We start from the raw sequence: 22893 nt of genomic DNA, 5'->3' as shown, positions 1-22893 counted from the left end.
CTACTAATTAGTTATTTGTAAGAGGCAGAGTTTGTCTCGTTGCAGTAAACAAAGCAATTATTCCTGTCGTGGATCACCTCGAATTGCCGCGATTGTACATATGAGGCGTGTAGCAATCATTTGTTTTGTCATTTACAGCACAAAATGACATTTTATTCGACTCTCAATTAAACATACGAGTATATGACTCTATCTATAGGTTGTTTATCTACGTTTTAATACTTACTATTTCATATTCACAGTTAAATATACAAAAAAATGATTATTAAATAAAATGTAGTAAATATATCACAATAGAACTTGAATAATAAGGGAATTAATAATAGTAATACTAATTTCTGTGTAAATTTGAAAGTAAAGTTAGAAAAAATAAGTGTAAATAATTGTCTAGTTATTGTCAAGTTTGATGCGTCCGAATGAATTGTTTAACGTCTTGCAAAATATGTATTTTAAACATACGATAGTTTACATAGGAGCCATTGTGTATATAAAATGTTTAATTAATGTGTTGAGTATTAAAAAGTGAAATAATAATTAACTTTTCATGGATATTATTTGTCATGTCGCTGAATATAATAGACGTCTGCAAGATTTTCATCACCATCGTCTCACTATTTTCAATTGTAATTAATTATATTCTTGTATTAACCTTGTTAATAATAATATTATTAACCTTATTAATAATAATATTCTTGCATGAAATTATGCTATTAAACTATTTACAATTAATATTGTGACTTAATCTTTTAGACAACTGGACTACTACATCTTCTGTCTTTGTTCATATATTTCAAAGAAGTCAGCGATTGCGTCGACTTCAATTCTTCTGGAGACATCGGTCTTCCTCTAAACTCGTCTTCTATTTCTTGCAACGTTCGGTCTTTCGTCTCTGGGAGGAACCACCAGGCTATCACCAGACAGTATCCAACTACGACGGAGTAAATTAAATACGCTCCATGTATACCAAAGTTCTTGAAGAGATAAGGAACAGTCTTCACTGTGATGAACAGATTTGATGAAAGGAATAATACACTGAACCCTCCAGCGAGACTTCTATATTCCAAAGGAAATACTTCCCCTGCTATAATAAACGGAAGGGGAACAGTTCCTGTTGCGATAGTAAACATATGAATGTGTATTAATAAGATGCCAATAAAAGGATGATCATAAGGCAACATGTTATGACCCTTCGCGTAAGTGTATCCAGCAGTAGCGATAAACGCGAACAGATTCAATCCAACAGTTACAAACAACATCGTTCTTCGTCTAATCTTTTTTATAACATATACAGCGATGCTGTTCGAGATGATTCTCTGAGCATCCAGAGTTATAACTAGTAAGGAAATGTTGGCATCATTTCCTATGACATGAGAGAAGATGTCGAGAGTGTAAGCCGCGAGAATGTTAGCACCAGCCCATTGTCCCAGTGTATAAATATGAATCATAACGAATATCGGTTTGTAGAACTCCTTCTTCTTTACCGTGGTACTAATGTAAGTGATTTGAGATCTAACTTTAGAAGTAAAAGATTGTGATACGTTAGCGTCAACTTTAGATTCTCTCACGATAACGCTAGTCTCTATCATCCTTTTCAATTCTTCTTCCTCGCTTTCTCCTCTCAGCCATCTAAAGACTTTTTCACTGTCCTCATACCGTCCTTGGTCAGCGAGCCAGCTTGGAGACTCAGGTGAGTAAATAACTATTAATAAATCCACAAAGGTTATGAAAGCACAGACAAGAGCTGCTGTTTGCCATGCCAGGTAAGATCCTAAAGTGTGGACGACAAGGACACCAGTAGCGATTGTCAAAGATATGGTGGTCAAAAATGCCCCTCTGTTCCGTGGACTGGTGTACTCCCCAACAAGGACAGGTCCTAGAGTAGCACTCATCCCCATAGCGAGTCCCTGGAGAAACCTAGCGATGAGTAGCGCGGTGATGTTTGTTGCGGTGATGATGCAGAACCAGCCCACAATCATGGGTGCGATGCTCACCAGGTTGGCAGTCTTTCGGCCGTATTTAGCCATAATGGTGGGGATGATGAAGTTGCCGGCTACCAGTGCGAAACCCAGAATTGAGGCTGGAAATTAGAAAAAGCAAGTCATTCTCTGATAAATTAAATAAACATTTCGTCTAGTGTTGGCGTAAAGATTTCAGCTAAGTATATAAAAAATAGTAGACATTCAACAAGGAAAATATCAAAGGAATTTGTTATGTTTATTTTATTTATAAAGAGAATCTCATCATAATTCAAAAAGGATAATTTTAGTTATTTATACTTAGTGATTAATTAGTAGATAAATTCACAATTTAAAAAAACTGTAAGAAAATATCATGAGCAAAGCAAGCAAATTCAAGACGCAATAGCTATAGACGTTCATTTCTAACTGAACAATTTCACTTCTAACTTCAATATTGTGGGCTTTATTTTGTTTATACTGACCTATCCATGAGCCTGAAGTATCATCGATGGGTATGATGGAGTCAGGTCGGCGCAGCTGCGGGAGGAGGATGGCCGCGAAGCCCATCACCAGCCCGTGACCAGCCATATTTAGTGACACGCCCAGCGTCACGAAACACTAGAATATCGAACATAGAACAACTTCATTTTAACAGTGGTACAGTTCATAACAAACAAGCTGTTGATCGCGACTTCACCCGCGTGAAATTAATAAAAGATATAGCCAAGTTACTCACTGATAACGTAGCTTTTTAATGGTGAAATAATTTTTGAAATCGACCCAGTAGATTTTAAGTTATTTCAATATATACAAATCTTTCCTCTTTATGACAGGCTTCACCAGCCGATGATCGTCTGATAACCAATAGGACTTTTTATCCCCAAGACGTTTATCAACATGTAGTCCAATTTTTTAAAGAAAAACTGAAATGTTGTTTTTGACATATCTTTGAGTGTCTCTAGAAATTGTAGGGACTTATGTCTAGGGAGTATTTTTATACTTTACACATTTATTTTACAATTTCCGACTCAACGGTCGATTATTTTCTCGCCTTTTATTACAAAACGTCTATAATTATTTGAATTTGAATCATGTTTTACATATCCAGTGTGTTTCAGACTGCTATAACGTCTAACATTATTGGCATAGACATATTTGGCTATAACAAACGTTGTATAACCTTGTAATGAAACATCGAATGATTCCGAAGCGGATGTTATATGTAAAAAAACAGTAATGTAATATAATATACGACACACGTGTAAACTAACGACATATGTGCGTGCCGCTAACAAGCACTATGGCAATTGCTCATCATAATAAATGTAACTACTTAAAGATAACATGAAACTGTTTCCTTAGATAATATAATATAGTTTTATGGTCATTTCGATAGTGTAACAACCGCACAACTGTTTAGTCTCGCTTTGATTCTCTATATGCTTATGCTGACTTTCGCCCGCGACTCCGTTCGCGTGAATTAAAAACAAAACAAAAGTGGATAGCTTATGTGTTCTTCCAGATTATCTTCTACATCTATGCCAAATTTCATCGAAATCCGTTCAGCCGTTTAGGCTACAAACTCTAACAAACATCCATCTAAACTTTCGCATTTATAATATTAGTAAGATGGAGGTGCGCGCTACTCGATTCTTAGTTGTGCAACTAAACAGTTGAATTGCCTGCCAATCGACAATCGCACAGTTGTGCCATATAGTTTGTTTAAATAATATAGATTAGTTTGATAAATAACGCATATGAAGTATCGAGTTAAATTTGTATGAAGGAAAATGCCGTACTTAATAGACAGGTATTGTAATTTTGAAATAAACACGCAGTGAACAATTATGAACTATCAATTTTCGGTTTAAATATTTATCGAACTTAATTAAAATTATTATTTTCTTATTGACTAATTTAGAGGACAATTCTGGTATTGATTATAGTGTAGAGAATTTAGCGATGACAATAATAGCGAAATCTAATTCGATTACGTACGGCTGTAGTAGTAATAAATATTTATTTACTCTCATTATTCATTGGTTCTGCAGTGTTTTATTTGAATTCATAAGTTATAACTATGAATATGGATTCCATCTTCTTTAAGATTGAAAATCGAAAAGATTTATGCCTGATTTTACAAAACCCATCCGTACTAAATTGTCAAACTAATATTATTTAGACAAACTATGGTTTAGTCAAAGGTGTGTGCTTTTAGATTCACTTCTCTCAAATCAAATGATTCGTTAATAACAAATGAAAGAAGTGCATAACACTTCCGCATGTCAAGATAATAACAATTTGTATATCTTATACTATCAGACGATTGAAGCATGATGCCATTACTATCAAAATTATCAGATGTCAGATGTTAGGGTTGCCAAACAATCAAACGTAAATTCATATTTTTGCGACAAAAAATACGACTATATTATTAAGGTGTTATAACCCATTAAACGACTACTCTCGACGCCTGACTTCTAAAATACTGGTATAATAAACAAGACACTACATTTTACTATTGAATATATTACTTTAAAACAAATTAAAAATGCGCACAAATATGGCCCCGCAAAAACCATATAATTGGTTTGTCCGCGGGTGCGCTGGTTAGATTTACAAATAACATATGTAGCGTGTCGTAGTGGAGTGTAGGATAGTTTTGACATTTTTTTTTGTGTAAAATTATATAAAATACATACATACATAATATACTGTATGTAAATAAAATATTCTATTCAAGGGCTATTATCAAAAAGATGGCTTTCCAAACGTTTAACAAATAGTTTAAATTTTTAATTTAGATTTGCTATTTCTATGCAAGTTCTATCTAGTATAGCCCGTGTTATCTGTTCCACAAATATGTAACTGCGAACAGGTGTCAGCCCTAGTTAATGACGCAAGCCGAATGCCACAAATTCGTAAAATAATATGCAGATTAAAATGACCTCGTCAATTTGTTATCCGATAAAAAAACACGCGGCAATTGTAAATTTGATAAAACATCAACTTACACGTTGAGTTGAGTTGAGTTGAGTTGAGTTGAGTCAACGTAGTTTTTTTGTGAATGTTTGGCATGTAAGTAATGGAAAGAAAAGAACCAACCTCTAAGAGTGCGTTTATTCTCGCTTTTTCTATAAACTTATATGGACGCACACTACTCGATTAGTTGTGCGACTGAACAGTTGAATTAACTGCGAAATAATCGACAATCGGACAACAGTTGTGCGATTGTTCAAAGTTCAAAGACTTTTCGCTTTAATCTGTATCATCACATCATCACCAGCTCACTATACGTCCCCACCGAGGGGCTCGGAGCCTACCCTAATAAGGGGTGCCTAGGCCATAGTCAACCACGCTGGCTCACTGCGGGTTGGTTGACTTCACACATATCTTTGAATTTCTTCGCCGATATGTGCAGGCATCACGATGTTTTCCTTCACCGTAAGAACGTCGGGTATATTATGTACATATGAAAATTCGAAAAATCGAAAATCACATTGGTACATGGCTAGATTCGAACCCAAGACCTGTAGATTACAAGTCAAGTGTTTAAACCACTGAGCCACCGACGCTCTATATAGCCTTAGTTTATGTATTTGGCAACTTTATTAGTTTTACTTTGTTTTTTTACCAATGTTACTTATAAAAACTTTAATAATATAAGACTGGACTAGGCTGAGAGCGATCGTTAAACTTTTTATTGTCACTTCAAATTAACAATTAAAGCTAATCAAAATGAATTGTTATCAAAGAAACCGCGTTGATGCGTTTGTATTAGTTGTTATTACCAGTGATCTCATCATAGTTACTGTAATTATAATTTTTTTTTTATATAACAAGGCATGCAAGCATGAAACCGCCAAAATGGCGAAGCGACCGCTGCCCATAGACATCCGCAATTGCAGATGCGTTGCCTACCCTTATACGACGGAGGAGGAGACGCAAATAAAGAGGATATTTCCCCTTCCTATGCATCTCCTCCGCCGTCAAATCCACTTCCTCTTCCCAACCTCTTCTTATAAGAAAAGGGTGGTAAAGAGAAAGGGACTTAAATTAGGCCTCCGGCACCACACTCATCAGACGAAACACGGAATTGCTTCCATTTCACGCCTGTCTTCTGTGTGGTCGTGGTATTGCACCGGGCGTGCTGGCCCATTCGTGCTAAGGTGTTAAAGCGGGCACTACCACTGTCAAATGCGAAAGTTTACATGGATGTTTGGTTAAGTTTGCTGCCTGAACTACTGAACGGATCTCGATAAAATTAGATGTAGAGTATAGTCTAGAACATCTACTTACTTTGTGTTTTTTTATTAATTCTACGACGACTTAGTTGAAAGCTATTATAAAACGTAATAACAATGTACAAAGAAAATAATGTACATTTTATAGAGTCGTAGAGATGTTGAGACTCCAGAGTATTTAATTCGACTTTAGACAATTTTCGTAGCAACTTAATACAATAACAACTAAACTGAAATATAAATAACAGAGTCGTTAATAAAATGGTAATTGTAAGGGAAAATGAACCAGAATAATATACCATTTCCGCAACAAATCTATGGGATAATCTCTAACTTAAACTACATAATTAACAGTCAAGTGCAACCTTCACGTGCATCTTGAAATATAAAAAAGCCTGCATTTAATATTAATTTCAGAAATGGTTTCACTTAAAAAGCAAAAAATTGAGGGTCATTTGAATCAGCACTACTATTTTGTATGGAAACAGACTACAAGTTGCAATAAAAATGTTTTAGTATCTGTTCATTAGAATGTGTTATTAAATTATTATTATAGGTAACTTTGTTTTGTTATATTTACCTTTATTATAACACTAGCTTTCGTCGGCGACTTTGTTCGCGTGGAATAAAAAAAGAAAACAAAAGCGAGTAGCCTATGTGTTCTTCCAGACTATCCACTGCATCTATACCAAATTTCAACGAAATTCGATCGGCAGTTTAGGCTACAAACTAACAAACATCCATCTAAACTTTCGCATTAGTATGATGGTATACTTTCATTAGTCCGTCAATGTGAATACGCACGTGGGCGATCACTTCATGGAATTACATTTTACAAAATGACTATTCGAGTAATTGATTGTTCTGATATCAAATGTGTCTTGATAAAACATTTGTGTTAATGTAGGAAGTACTGTTACATTTTTTTTTATTTACTCATTATTATGAATATTAAAACAGTCTCTTTTACTTTATAGGTTACTAGCTTTTGCCCACGACTCCGTCCGCATGGCATTAAATAAAACAAAAGTGAGTACTATGTTTTCTTCCAGACTACCATAAACTTTTGCATTTATAATATTAGTAAGATAGTCAAAATCGCTTTTACAACCCACGATGCAGAAATTGGACTATTAAAATGGCGTTCCGTGACCTTATAGTTAATTCACATTCTAAAATACTTCAAGTGAAAGTTTAAATTAGATAAATTTGAGATACCAAAAGTTTATACTAACTGCGAAATAAGTTACGGGTTTGAATCCTCGCTTACTTTATTGTAGCTTTTTTTGCTAAACATATATTACAAAAACCATTAATAAAACTATTATTTATTACGTATGATATTTTAAAATAGATACTATTTAACTTTTGTGTTTTAACACAAACTTCGTAAATTCCCTAATTTTTTAACCATAATTATATTTAATATTTTTTGTGACACAATAATCTTACAAAATACAAGTATTTTGAATCAAATACAATTAAAACATTAATTTAAATACCTGTTTTTTGAACGGCGTTATCCATTTTTTCTTCCCCATTTTATAATCCGGTTACACTACAGCACAAACTGAGCCGACTGAAAGAAATCTTACATAATCTTTGATAAGATTGGTATTATTTTATCACCAATACATCGATAGGACTGCAGTGGAAACAATTCGCTACTGATATTGGTAAATTCGCGACAAACCGACTGCCCCACACGGTGGCCACTGACCAATATCCGCGAGTACTACCACATTGGCAACAATTCGCATTTTACGTGGACTAGTACAACAATGTTAACTAATTAATTTTCTTGGAATTTCCTCATTGAAGTTGCAGTTTTTGCAGGTGGCAAACGATCAATTATTTCGCTAACATAACAAAGATGTAGTCTATGTTACTCATTAGAGAGAAAAAAACTATTGTTTAACATCTAAACAATCTTTCGTTTATTTTATTATAAAATGCTAGGAAGGAAAAGACTGTCTGATGTGGTCGTGGTGTGATAGTAGCCATTCCAACTAATACTAGACTCTACTAATATCAAATTAAAGGCAATAATTTTTTAATAAAATAAGTAATTCATCCCGTAAAAATTGGTTACCCTATTCCCTGGTATGTAGTAAGACGTTGCCAATTGTGACGTAGTTTCAGGTTAACATTTTCTGATTGTTTACGTAGTTCATTGTTTGATCAGCAGTGGTTACAGACGTCGGTATTCTGTTTTACAAATAGACCTCAAATCAGAGAAAATCCTCTTGAATACGGCAATAAAATAACATTTTTTAGAAGGAAATTTAAAACGATTTAATTAAATGTGAGTTTTTGTTTTAATGTTGGCGACATTTTTTTATTCAAATTCACAATTTATAGAGTGCTTAGTTTTAAAATTATTATAAAGAACCCCTTTTACGTGTAAAAAAAATTAATTAACCTTGATATATGTCCTAATATCAATTGTCGACAAAACTTAAGCAATGCCGTTCGCCAAAACTGTAATCGATTTTTTGTCATTTGCAGAACGGAAAGCGGTCAATGTTCTTAGAATGAGAATTATTCGATTTGAATGTAGTAATGTGTTCAAATCGAGTCATGGCGGTTACGATAGTTGGTTAAGAATAGTTTTTGTTAATATATTTAAAATAATAAAACAAAAACACTTTAAACTTACTAGAGTTTTATTTATTTATTATTTATTAAAGTTTAGATGGATGTTAGTTTGTAGCCTAAACAGCTGAACTTCAGTATAAAGAACTGAAATTCAGTATAGATTTACAGGATAGTCTAGAACACATAGATTCCGCCGAGTGAGAGCCATAAACAAGAAATAGAATAGAACACATAGACTACTTACTTCATTTTTTTATTTAACGCGGACGAAGTCGCGAACAACAGCTAGTTCTGTATAAATTAAAAGACGGTTCCACTCACATGTTAGTTTTAAAAAATTAAATACTTACTTTTGAAACCTAGAATTAGCTTTTTTGTTCTGGATAGCATGATAAAAGGAAAGGTTATTTCGGTAACAAAAATTACCAAACAAAGACATAGTCACATTACAACTTAATTTTATTTCTTGCATTCGTCGTCTAAATAAAGAATCACAATACAAAATATACACCCTGTTTATTGAATCTGAAGCGATATCTGCAAATTATACAAAAAAACATTAGGGTGAGACCACACCACAGCGAACGATGTCAAAAAAATGTACTTATTTTCTACATTATTTCTTTAATTCCTATCTTACATTTAAATACAACACAAAATTGCTCATATAAAAGGAAACAAATTCTATAATTTTTAGTTAATGAGGTATATACCGTAAAAGTTTGCCACATACCGAAAACTAAAATCCCGGATCAACAGGATTACCTTTTATATATATTTAAACAAAAAAACAAGCTATCAAGACACGGACCAGCCGCATCTAATTACATTGAGTTTGCACTATCGAAAACATATCGTGTTTTAAATGTTTCCGATATTTTATACAAGCAAAAAAACTTCACCCTTACAAAATACAGCAAATAAATGAATATTTTTAAATATACTATTTAATTAAGGTGTTAAACCTATTTGTTTGGACTATTCTTACCTTGATATGAAATCTACGTACATTATGCTTAGAATTTTCAATACAATTAACAACAAAAAAACTCACCTATACGCAAACAGAATAGTATTGTTAAAAAATTCATACAATACAAAAAAAAATGCATTTCAAACATTTCATAATCACTTCAATGTGGTCTCACCTTAATCGAAAAAAATTACAAAACCGCGGATTCAGAACTCAGAGTTATTTACAACAACAAAAACAACAGTACAAAAGAAAAAAACTTAAAAACTACCAAACTAAAGCGAAACTTTATATATTTGTCCTCTTTCATATTTACATATCGGAGGTGGGTTTGAAAATACATGTCTTTTTTTTTAATTTTTCATTCATATATCTATTTTTTTATTTAATAAAAATGCCAAATTACCTAAATACCTTATAATAGCTGTAATGTTAATTCAGATCGTTCCAATTATTAATTTCAAGCCACATAAAGCTAATATAATAAAATAAACTATAATATAGTTGCCATAAACTTTAAAAAAAATGTGAGTCTTTGCCTTGAAAATATACAGTGAAAAGCTTGGACGTATTATAAAATTTAAATTTCTTTTCAATTTTAATATAACAGTAACTTAAGTTACAGTCAAATTAAGTTTTCCAAAGTAATATTCAACTAAGGGTCGTAAACACAAGAAATATATAATTTGTTCCAAGAGAAAGGTATTTTTCGTGTGTACCATAGATTGGTCCTTGTGAATACATACATTTACATACAAAATATATAAATTCTAAGTAGAGTCCTACAACGCTATACGACACATTAATATATCATTTTGTGTAATTTCAGGATCTTGCCGAGGCGCTGTTTCGCCGTCTTCATACCCTTTTTCAGTCTTATATCTGAAAATAAATACAATAATGAGAATCATATGAAAAATTACTTTTCAATACTTAGTATGGAGCGGTGTATGGTGAGAGCTGTGTATTGTAAGGTCGGTGTATGGTGAAATTGGTGAATGATGAGCAGTGTATGGGTAGAACGGTGTACGGTGAAAGCAGTGTATAGTGAGAATGAGGTATGGTGAGAGCGGTGTATGGTAAGGTTGCTGTATGGTGAGAGCAGTATATAGTGAGAGTGGTGTACGGTGAGGTCAGTGAATAGTGAGGTAGTCATGTAATGAGAGCAATGTATGGTGAGAGCGGTGTAGCGACGGTACCTGCGGCCTTGGTCTTGGCGGGGGGCTGCGCGGGCGCAGGCGGCCTTCTGCTCTTACACGCCAGCACCGCGCGCTTCGCATTCTGCAACACGATGGAATAATAAAAATTCACAATAAGCGACTGTTTAAATAACGATTATTCCCAACCGTCACCACCCTCTATCCCCACGTGGCGACAAATGAGAATAAAAAGTTTCATCCGTCCCACGTTTAACGACGAGGGGACGATTGGAATTTATTTTATTTCTTAACGGCTTTTGTCACCTTATTGGTGATAGTGGGACTTAAAGGTGGGATGGATGAAATTTTATTGTCATCGTCGTGGGGACAGGGTGACGGTTGGGAATGCGTATGAATACGCCAGTGTAGGTACCTGTGGGGGCGGGTGGTTGTGTGGGTGGCGGTGCGCGGCGGCCAGCAGCGCGGCGCGCACGCACTCGCGGCGCACGGCGGGGCGCGCCGGCCCGCGACTGCGCGGCGCCACGCGCCCCACACGAGCGCGAGGGGACCACGCCTCGTCCCTGAAAAACATATTAACAAATAGCTATTACCCGCGAATTCGTCCACGCAATATTAAGATAAAAAGTAGCCTATATGCCCGTCTGTCAGCTACCATTTAGTGAAAGTCCGGTTGGAATCGGACCAGCCGTTTCAGACAAGCAAATTTTTAATGCGATTTTCGTTATCAGGACCGCGAATACATCATCTTCCCGAAATCTAGCATTTTTCTTTTGATACATACAGACACTCCAATTTATTGCGCAAGAAAATATAAATTGCCATCTGAGTACATTTCTATTATATTTATATAGCAACGAGCGTTATATCGAGTGTGAAGCAAGTGACAAGCTACATACTTGTCAGTCCTGGTCTTGCTGTCGTTCCTGCTGCGCGAGTGGCGGCGCCGCGCGCAGCTCCACTCCTCCTCCTCGTCGGAACTCATCTCCAGCGACGGATATACTGGAAAACATTATTTATTGTTAAAACTAGGTCTATAAAACCAAAATCTAATAATTAACATCGAATTAAATCCATTTAATCTCAGTTACAACCGGTTTCAATTACTACGTTCCAACTGTCATAGGACTTATATAAAACATGCATTTGCCCACGACTTCATCCGCGTGGAATTAAAAAAAAATGCAATGTTCTTCCAGACTATCATCTACATCTATGCCAAATTTCATAGATCTCGATGACCCTAAACCTAAACGACTGAACAGATCTCTGTTCAGTCGTTTAGGTTACAAACTAACAAACATCCATCCATTTAAACTTTCGCATTTATAATATTAGTATGATGTTATTGTCCTCTTTTGAGGATGTGAAGTGTGATGTATGCTCACCATACTCCTCATCTCGGTGCACCTCCTTGATGACATCCTCCTCGTCAGGGAACTCCTCCTCCGTGCTGACTGCTGTCGGCTTGCGCACGCGCTTGCTGCCAGCCACTGGCATGCTGGACAACATAACACCACAATTAATAACTAGCCAATATTACTCTAGTATTGTATTAAATTTTGTAATTTGATTATTCTATCATTAAAATCCAGTTTTAATGATGAAATTGAAAATCATTAAACGTAATGCTTCATTTTAATGAAAATTTAATGTTCTCCATTTTAATGATTTAATTTTAAACTGATCTATTGAAAGTAAACGTAAATTTGATAGTTTTTAGTTCAATTAAAATCCTGTAACTGTGTAACTTAAAGTTGAAGTATTTGTATTAACATTCCGTTGAATTTATTCTTTTATATTAATTAGAATCTAATATCTATCGTACATTACAATATATCAATGTCTGTAACAGTGTAATATAGCACCTGTCGAGCCTGCTGGCGGGTGCCGCGGGCGCAGCAGGGGCGGCGGCATGCGGGCTGTCGCTGGCCAAGCCGAAGGTGCGTGCGGGCGCCGCGTACCGCTCACTTATACTCAACATACCCGCTACTGCTGCATCCTCACTGTAGAAACATAATTATTAAACAAAAAAACAAAAACCCTAGATTTATACGCGATACCTAGTGACCCTAGATTTTAATTTATAGCTATAGGCGTTACCAGTTGATCTAGATTAAGTCCAGGGAAATATCTGACATTATGGTTATTCCAATTAGTTTTTATATCTATTAGTAAGGATCCTATATGTTCTTTTAGACTATGTAAATTTCTGTCAAATTTCATCGACATCCGTTGAAGAGTTCCAGAGTTAGGTAACTAATATCCATACATCCAAACTTTGGCAACTATTATTAAGAAGCAGGATATAATCATACTAATATTATAAATGTGAAAGTTTAGATGGATGGATGGATGTTTGTTAGACTTTGTAGCCTAAACGGCTGAACCGATTTTGATAAAATTTGGCACAGATGTAGAGGACAGTCTGGAAGAATACATAGGTTACTCACTTTTGTTTTTTTCAATCCCACGCGAATGGAGTCGCGGGCGAAAGCTAGTACAGATATACACAGAACTTTGTATAGACATAAAACCCAATAATTTGGTTAAAAACCTTCAAAACGACTTTCTACTTCATACTTTGAATCCTAATGTTAAGACATGTTATTTTATATTAGTACTAGCTTTATCCGGCGACTCCGTTTGCGTGGATTTAATAAAAACAAAAATAGGTAGTCTATGAGTTCTTTTAGACTATTCTCTACATCTGTTCAGCAATTTAGACTACAAATTCAAACATCTATCTAAACTTTCGCATTTTAGTATTAATAAAACTATTTTTATATATTTTTTCTGTATACTGACGTGGCGTGTGCGGGCTCCTCCGCCAGCACGGAGGCCTGTATGAGAGACTCTATGCCGTTGGCGGGGGCGGGCCGCGCGCCACCCCCACCCCCACCACCGCGGTAACCGCTGCTGCTCACTGCTGGAAACATTACACAAATTAACAACACTGAAATACATTTGTAATACACGCAAAAGTTTGAGTAAACAAAACTCCGTCCATATATATTTAGTAGCAGAGTAAAATCGCACAAAATTGAACTTTATACCGTTTGAATAAGGTATAACTTTACACTTATTTTAACAATAACATGTAGGTAACCGTATTTAATGGATATAAACGAGAATTTTTTAACTACGCCCTACTTGAGCGTCCGTGGGTCAGGGGTTTAAGCACTTGACTTGTGATCTCCAGGTCTTGGATTCGAATCTCGCTATAACGTGATTTTCGTTTTCCGAATTTGATATTTATAAATTAGCCGGCGTTCTTACGTTGAAGGAAAACATCGTGATGCACATATCGGAGACGAAATTCAAAGATATGTGTGAAGTTAACCCGCAGTGGGCCAGCGTGGTTTACTGAGGCCTAGTCACACCTTTTCGTAGAGTAGGCTTCGAGCCCCTTAGTGGGGACGTATAGGGGGTGTGTGTTGTGTGTGTGGGGTGGTTACCCTGCGCGTGCGGGGGCTGCCTGTGCTTGGCGGGCGGCTTGCGGCGGCGCGGCGCGGGCGCGTCGTCAATGAAGAGGTCCCCGTCCTCGTAGTCGTATGTGCTGGAGATGCGGCGCCGCACCGCGCGCTCCGAGCGCCGCACGCTGGGGGTGTCTGTTGCTGGGACCTCTGTCTTGGGGGCTTCTGTCACCTGGAACAATCATACTTATATTGTAAATACAAAAGTTTAGATGGATGTTTGTTGGAGTTTGTAGCCTAAACTGCTGAACGGATTTCGATGAAAGCTAGATAAAACAGAAGTGTTAGTGGAAAAAGGGTTTAATAAAGAACTTACATAAGTGGTGGCAGCATAGTGGTGTGCGATAGCGGCGTCGTACGAGGGCAGCGGGGTGGTGGTCTGGTACGCCACCACCTGGCCCGCCGGCACCGTATACGTCGCCGTCTGTTAAAGAAATATACGTTAAAAAGTACTATCAGGGAAATTGGTGGTGTATTTAATTAAACAAAAAATTAAACCACAAATTTCCACAAATCGAAAATAGAAAGAACGGTCGCTAATATCTACAAATTGTTTTTACAACTGCATATAATTTCTTTAACAATTCAATCACCATTGAGTTAGCACGTCGGAAGAAAGACTATTCTTATTTCGCGTCTTTGCCCGCAGGAAATAAAAATTCTAACAAATACAGCTTATGTCACCGACTGATATCGTAGCTAACTATTGTTGAAAGAATTATTGAAATCGCCCCAGTAATTTTTAATTTATTGTATTACATACAAAAATACAAATAATTCCTCTTTATATTAGTATAGATAGTACATTGTTTGGTACCTGTACTGGTACAGCTACGGTGTCGTCGTACCGATGGTACTCCGTGGCGTAGGGCAGCTCCGCCTGGTACGCGAACTCCGGCTGGTACGAGCCGGGCTTCGCCCCCTCAGAGTACTGGTAGTCTTGTTGAATATCCTCCGCAGAGTACATACCTTTAATACATAAGGATATATAACCATACTAATAACATAAAAACCCTTACCACAAGTTACTTCAATCAGTTACATAACATATTTATTATAATCTGTAACAAATTTCATCGCAAACCATTAAAACATACGGAAAAAACTATTTAACAAAATCCATCCATTTAAATTTTTACCATCTTACTTTCTTAATAATATTATAGATGGATGGATGTTTGTTAGAGTTTGTAAACACAAACGGCAGAATGGATCTCGATGAAATTAAGCATAGCCGTAGGATGTTGAGTTAGAACATATAGGCCTACTTACTTTTGTTTTTTTTTATTCCACTCATACATAGTCACGGGCGAAAGCTAGTTTATCCATATCTAGGTATAAACTAGCTTTAGAATTAAAAAAAAATTAAGTAGTCTAAATATCCATACAGACTATCACATTCTTCAAGATGCGTTCAACAGGCTATCCATCCATCCAAAATTTCACATTTATAATTTTAGTAAAACTAACCTGGTCCATAATTGAGATCCTGGCCCTCAATCCTGATATTAGTCTGGAGGTTTTCGTTAGTAAACAGCAGCTGCTCCTCGTGGTAGTCTCCGATATCCTTCTTGGAGATGGTCCACTGCTGCAGGGGCTTCAGCGAGGAGCGGTCAGACCGGATGAGGTGGGACTTGAGGATGGAGTGCTCCGGCAGACTGTATGGAGGAGGGGCCTCTTGGGACGATGAAGGGGAATTACTGCTAGAGATAAGTAACATTTATTAATATGGGTAATATTAAATCTAATTTTAAAGTGCCATTAAACACTCTGAGTATGGAAACTAAAGTTTAGGTTAATAGTTAGTTTTTAGATTAGAATCAAAACATAACAATATAAAAATTAGTTATAGTTATTCCAACTATTTGAAATGACATAAAAAGTTGTCAAAATCTAAAAAAATACAACTTTTGCTGCTGTCTGTATGAAATTTAGAAAACTTAGTAAGTTTACTGTGTTCTATCATCCGTTCCAAGCTGTTTTGTAACATAGTAACGTCCATCCATCCAAAATTTCTCATCAATTGTACTTACCTCATTTTAACTTTTACTATCTTCTTGTCTATTCTATCCACATATCCATTATCATGATAACTATGTTCTTCAAATTTCTGATAATTATAATTCTCTGGTATATCCTTATTTTCTATAATATACTTAGTTTCTGTTAAACCGTTATATTTAACATCTGTCACATATCGCTCTTCGAAAACAACCTCTTTATTGCCTACATAAAATTTGTCCGCATAAACTTTTTCTTCCGTTATTTCTCCATTTTGTCCCATATGCATTATAGGTTTTGGTAATGTTAATTTTATAGATTTCTTTTGAGATTGTTGTTTCTTTGTATTTTTATTTGGTGAATTAGTTTTGGGTTTAAAATCCTGGAATAAAAGATATATTACTTATAAATTTCTTATAAAACCGATATAAAAAATAGATACAAGGTTTATTATATAATTAACTAGCTGTTTGCTCGCGACTACGTCCGCGTGAAATTAGAAAACATAAAAAAAATGCCTGTATTACTCTCCGATAGTTTTTTTAATAGTAAAAGATTTTTTTAAATCAGTCCTGTAGTGTTTGAGTTATTTCAATACATACAAAAATACAAACCTTTCCTGATTATAATATTAATATAGATAAAACCTGTAATTTAGTCCAAATAACAATCATATTTCACATTTTGCTTCAAGAATACACGATAACGCACAATTTTACGTTTCTGTCATTTTCTAAAATGGCTGATAAAAGTATCAAAATTAACAATTTAACGGCAACATATGTAAGTTTACCTTATCTTTGTTATTGCTGATGGTCCTCTTCTCCAATGTCCTGAGCTCTTTAGAGAGTTCTCTAACAAGTTGTCCGGAGTTAAGGCACTTTGGTACATTGTCTCTTTTCGCTGCATCCGTCTATATTATATTAAAAAAATGTTACTTTGAATATAAATAAATTTTTTAATCTTAATTTTTTCTTAACCAATACCCCGACATTTACTATTACCAAGATTCTTTGGTTTAAACATATTTTATACATAGAATATCTACAAAATTACATTTTTTCTATAATTACTTAAAAGAAAACATTATAATAGATTCTATGGCACACTAAATAGAACATAATCTCTCTAAAAACTATTATTTAGGTATCAAATGCTACAAATTAATAAAAATCTTACAAAACAGTCTATAAATTCTTACACATTGAGTTCTACTGTGACAAATTTCATAGAGATCTGTTAAGCCATTTTGAATAACATCCATCCATCCATACTATTGCAATTAGTAGTAAAAATGATACATACAGCTTTCATAGAGTGCCACTCTTTAATGGCTGCGGTGAGGACGCGCGCGCCGCGCAGCAGCAGCGCGGGGGGCGGAGCGCCCGGCGCCGCGCCCCCACCCCCGCCAGACCACCCCACCTCGCTCGGAGTGAACTCCTCGTCCTGGAAAGGATAGTTGAATTATTTTACATGTGACAGCATTACATCTATACTAATATTGCTTGCGACTTTGTCCGTGTGAAATTAAAAATAAAAACGTTTTAGCTTCGTAATGGTGAAAGAATTTGAAATCAGCCCTGTAGCTTTTGAGTTATAATACATACAAAAATACAAATATCTCCTATTAATACATGTGTGACATTACCCTTACAATATAAAAATACATAAGAAACCCTAGAATTTGAAAAAAGTACAATCGCGGAAACACGCAGTGTCCTAGTTAAATCATTCCCGTGTTCCATGTGTACTGGGACCAGTGGTATAGTGAGGTGGTTACCATCGACTCCTCGTTGTGTCTCCTCAGCAGCGCCAGGAAGTGCGCTGCAGCATACCAGTGCATCTGCTCGAACAGCGGGTAGCGCAGCGCCGCCGGAGTCTCCGCGCGCCGCTCGCCCTCCGGCCCCCGCCCCGCAGCCCCCACCCCCGCACCCTCCACCGCACCCCCGCTCTCCAGCGAGTACACCCTGCACATACACACACATAATATACACTCACAATAATAATGTATACTAGCATTAGCCTGCGGCTACCTTCGCCTGGAGTTGTTTTATTTGTTTTTTTCTTAAATTTACTTTTCTCCCTAGATTCAGATTTAGTTTTCTAGTTGTGACCGAGTGTAATGTTAAGTACATGTTTTTTTTGATCTTGAGATATATCTCATCCTCTAACACTAATAGGTCCTCCAATCCATGTCAAAGTAATTAATAGTATTGAAATAAATTGCCAACGGGTGTCATTAAAAAAATCTAAATGTTTCTGTTTTATTTTGCGATACTTTTTAGTTTATTTTATAACAAAATATGAAACTTACAATTTTGTAAAATGTTTTTTATAACATTTACTACCACTAACATTTCACCTTTCAAAGTTACCAGTAACGAAATGTTGTCCAATAGTCTATATATTTCTTAAATGATTCATACATATAAATAAAAATATCTGTAGATGTGTTGTCTATGTTTAAACAACATGTTTACACTAAGATATTAAAAATTCTAAAATTTCTATCTTTGCAATTAAAACCTTCAAAATACACTGCAGTTAGAAAGAGACACAATAAGAGTTAAAGTACTCACTGTAGTTGCATCTCCACCGCATAAGAGTGGAGGAAGTTCCCTCCAAAGACGAGAGAGTCACAAGGAGTGAGCACCGCATGGATCCATCCAGCGGGGATGAACAGAGTCTCTCCGGGGCACACTTCTGCTGTACCATACCATTCAACCTGTAAATTAACACAATTAAATCTAAAATAATAAAACATTGTTATGTCAAATTTGTACAATTAGAGTAATTCGCAGTGATCAACTTACAAAATTACCTTGTTTTTCGCAAATAAAAATCCGTCCTTTCATACAAATAAGCAATAAGTTGAGTTAGAAATAGAAAAACTCACCGCATCACCAAAGAATCTTTCGTTTTGCTGATTGTTCGGTGTCCACTGCTGGTAGAGAGCCAGGTTTGCTGATGTAGGAGGTATCAAGTAGAATATCTGTTAGAAAAACAAAAAAATTAAGAAAAATACAATAAAAACTCGAAAATTTCTCTCGGCTCGAAGGACCACTTATGTTATGGATTGAATATAATTAATAAATGTATATGAGCATTGTATTTTTTTTGTTTTTCTCCGTCTTTAATTCACTTTTACAAAAATATATCGTAATTAACATAATTTAAAATGTCGAAATTGTCATAATTTCGATATGATTCAAATAAAGATGAATGGATAACAAATACAAAAAATAACATAATAGTAACTAAACAAGTAAACAATTAGAAGGAGTTTGTCACCTTCCGTCCATGCAGCACATGGTACCAGACGCTGGTGCCGCCGAAGTCGATGTGGAAGTCTGTGAAGGAGCCCGCCGCGGACATGAGGCAGTACTTCTGCACGCAGGGCTTCGGCGGGCGCTCCGCCGGCGGCCACACGCGCTCCGCCCAGTCCAGCGAGCGCGCCGTGCGCGGCGGCGCCACCAGCGGGGTCAGGCTGCAAGCAACCCGCCACTTCACCCACTGACAAATGCTCTTATTGTACTTTTTATACGTACTATGAGAATTGAGTTCATTTTCCACATTTTAAAGGAGTTTCTAGAGAAGTAGTTTCCCCTTTTCTTATAAGGAATGAGTAGAAGAAAAGCATATTTGACAGCATTAGGCTGTATAAAGGAACATGGTGTGTGGGGATGCTCAGAAAGGGGATATTTCCTATTATCATTTCTAAAATACTCACTTGGTTTCAGAAAACTCTAGACTTAGTACATTGAGTACTTTCTCATCCCGATGCTCCGGAGGACTTTCAAAGTAGTCTATAAAGTCCCCCAGCGGCATGCGCATTGTACTTTGTTTCCTTACATCTATCACCTCCACCTAAAAACATATAAATATTAAATCATACTAATATAATAACTGCTTAACAATCTATACTATAATAAAGCGTAAACACACTATTTCGTGGCGTAGGATTTGAGCTATCACAGCATATTTTTGAATAATTCTTTAATAAAAAGCCCTACACTTACGACATGCTATGCTATATATTTTCACACTATTAAACTTAGGGGGTTGATAAATTGAAAAAACCTTAATGTGGAAAATGGACCATAAACAAACTGCCAACATTAAGATAACAAGGTTATTATGGTAATAGCAATTTTGACATTTGCAAATGAGAATTTGACAAATGCGGATGAAGCCACACGGGAACAGCTAGTATAAAATAAAAAAAATTACCTCTAGTTGTGCACCACAAAACCTGAGCACAGATCTGACTGTGAAAGTTGCAGGATTGGGCACTTTGATATCCAAACCTTCAGGTGTATGGAAAATAACTGGCCGTGTGAATCCTGTAAACCGATACTAGTCTAAAATATGGGACATATTTTTAAAATAATAAAGAAGGGAAAAGTGTGTTTATATTACTAATATTATAAATGCCAAAGTTGGATGTTTGTTAGAGTTTGTAGCCTAAACAGCCGAATGGATCTCGGTGAAATTTGGCATATATGTAAAGAATAGTCCGGAAGAACACATAGGCTACATTATTTTTTAATTTCACGCAGACAGAGTCTTTAGACAAAGTAGTATAATAATTAATAGAGACTTCTTTGTTGTGTAGGATGTCAGCAATCACAGCATATTTTTGAACAATTCACATTTTAATAAAGTCCTATGGCTATATTTTTTTGTTATGTAATTTTTAACTCTCAATATGCTAGATTCAAAATCCTACCATTATCTTTGATAAATTCCTCGGTAAACTGGTGCCCCCTCAACCGTTGTAATGCGGCAGGTGCTGGGCGCAATGGCCTTGCAGCCAGCGCCCGCACCCACGCTGGAGATCCCACCTGCGCCGGCCGGGACTCCGCACCTAACTCGTAACGGTCCGATCTGTGGTCGTTTGTTGGTATTTTTACTGAAATTTAAAAATTTACAATTTCAATTTTAAATGTTATTTATAGATTTGCACAAATGGATTCTTTTTCTTTACTTTTTTATAGTATGAATGTATAGAATCAATTGGTTTCACATTGCATTGGATTTATGTAACTTAATGTAGAATGAAATTGTCCATTTCAATAAAAACAAATTATTAGATACAATTGATATTTGTCAAATAAGGTAAAATAGGCTTATATTGTTACAAATATAGTAAATTAAGAAATATACACGATAATTATTTTTCCTTATGGTTTTTACTTGTAAATAAAATTATGCAATAATTTTCTAGTATAATTTCTGCCCCATTTAATGTATACTAGCAATTTATAGAATTCAAACTATACATGAATAAGTGTTTAGTATTGTGATAAGAATTGACATCTATAATTAACCTTTCCCCGGAGAAGTACAGTTATATAAAACCTCATATACATCACTTTTAATAATTACAATTCACATAACTTGCCTTTTTATGCACCATAAATTGAGTATGTAAACATTTTTAATACTTACACACGGATGGTCCGTACGTTTGGGCGCATTTTGGACAATGGTACTTGTCTATATCGTCTGAATGATATATCTTCACATCGACACAACTGGAAATAAGTATTCACATACTTTATACACAAACTGCGTTACAAAATTAATCATGTATGCGAAATGTTGCAGTAAATGTAGATATATTTAGGGAAGAGTATATAAATTTGTGTTTGATGGAATAATTCAGTGAACCACAAACTAAATATATTAATAGGTGTGTTTAAAAACGAGCAAAAGACAAAATAAAAACAGTCTCTTTGTAGAATCCATGGTGACCACACATGTAAACAAAAAAATAAAACATCGGAACTCAAATTACACTGATGAAATATAACAAATAGGTCATTCCGACAATATATTGATATCGTATACTAAGTTATGGGAAATAAATAATAGTAAATTCCACTAAAACAATCACGATTGATATGATGGCCGAACAGCAAGGTGTATGTCAGGTTGAAACCACTTTTTCTCACTTACAACGAGAGTTTAATTGAAAAATTTATATCGTTACGATATTACCTTCCGTGAAACCACTCGCGGCAACAATCACATTCTATCATAAACTGTCCAATGTTATACGGCTGACCACACAAACAATAGGTTTCCTTCGATGACGCCATTTTAATGGCGAATAGACAAAATTGTGTTTTTTTCTCCACGTCGATTTAGGGTTACCAGTACAAAAATAAAGTGAAAATAACCAACCATAGACAAGAAAAATGTGACGAATATCCGGCATTATTGTGAAACTGACAAGTTTCACAACAATATTTAGCTTTTATTAAAAAAAAAGGGTCGATGCGCGGACTTTTGAACTTTACACGAGGAGCTCAGATATTAAATGTGTTTAAAGGTCTTGTTCGCTTAAAACGATAAAGAGAAAAGCGACTTTTTTGTACGAGTGGAGAATGAAAGCATACTAAAATATTGCACGAAATGTGAAACGCCTGTCTATATTTATTACTATATTTTCAGTTCGATTTCATTGCTATTCATATTGTG

At 35.5% G+C, this 22893-nt stretch overlaps 2 protein-coding genes across 4 annotated transcripts; both read right to left on the bottom strand.

Moving 5' to 3' along the window:
• Positions 1 to 694: 694 nt before the first annotated feature.
• On the bottom strand, positions 695 to 7899 carry LOC106111459 (facilitated trehalose transporter Tret1-2 homolog). The gene is made up of 3 exons (XM_013293576.1): positions 7705 to 7899; positions 2441 to 2576; positions 695 to 2077 (listed from the first exon to the last, which is right to left on the bottom strand). Exons 1-3 carry the CDS (start codon positions 7741 to 7743, stop codon positions 747 to 749), a joined length of 1506 nt encoding a protein of 501 aa, XP_013149030.1. The 5' UTR covers positions 7744 to 7899; the 3' UTR covers positions 695 to 746.
• A 1342-nt stretch (positions 7900 to 9241) lies between these two features.
• Positions 9242 to 22542, bottom strand: LOC106111432 (histone lysine demethylase PHF8-like). 3 transcript variants are annotated; one of them, XM_013293523.1, is made up of 23 exons: positions 22411 to 22542; positions 21859 to 21944; positions 21137 to 21319; positions 20638 to 20750; positions 20138 to 20274; positions 19699 to 19894; positions 19304 to 19399; positions 18987 to 19132; positions 18188 to 18374; positions 17713 to 17853; positions 17201 to 17320; positions 16440 to 16789; positions 15877 to 16109; positions 15224 to 15375; positions 14723 to 14830; positions 14389 to 14578; positions 13739 to 13859; positions 12799 to 12936; positions 12319 to 12431; positions 11830 to 11932; positions 11346 to 11493; positions 10973 to 11054; positions 9242 to 10655 (listed from the first exon to the last, which is right to left on the bottom strand). In XM_013293523.1, exons 1-23 carry the CDS (start codon positions 22509 to 22511, stop codon positions 10576 to 10578), a joined length of 3324 nt encoding a protein of 1107 aa, XP_013148977.1. In that variant the 5' UTR covers positions 22512 to 22542; the 3' UTR covers positions 9242 to 10575. The 3 variants fall into 3 exon arrangements, with proteins under 3 accessions (XP_013148977.1, XP_013148978.1, XP_013148979.1); XM_013293524.1 differs by having other exon boundaries at positions 13739 to 13856; XM_013293525.1 differs by having other exon boundaries at positions 15877 to 16106.
• Between the last annotated feature and the right edge of the window lie 351 nt (positions 22543 to 22893).

Source organism: Papilio polytes, unplaced genomic scaffold, assembly GCF_000836215.1.
Source record: "Papilio polytes unplaced genomic scaffold, Ppol_1.0 DF824169.1, whole genome shotgun sequence".
Lineage (NCBI taxonomy): Eukaryota > Metazoa > Arthropoda > Insecta > Lepidoptera > Papilionidae > Papilio > Papilio polytes.
This window is presented reverse-complemented; position numbering and strand designations above follow the sequence as displayed.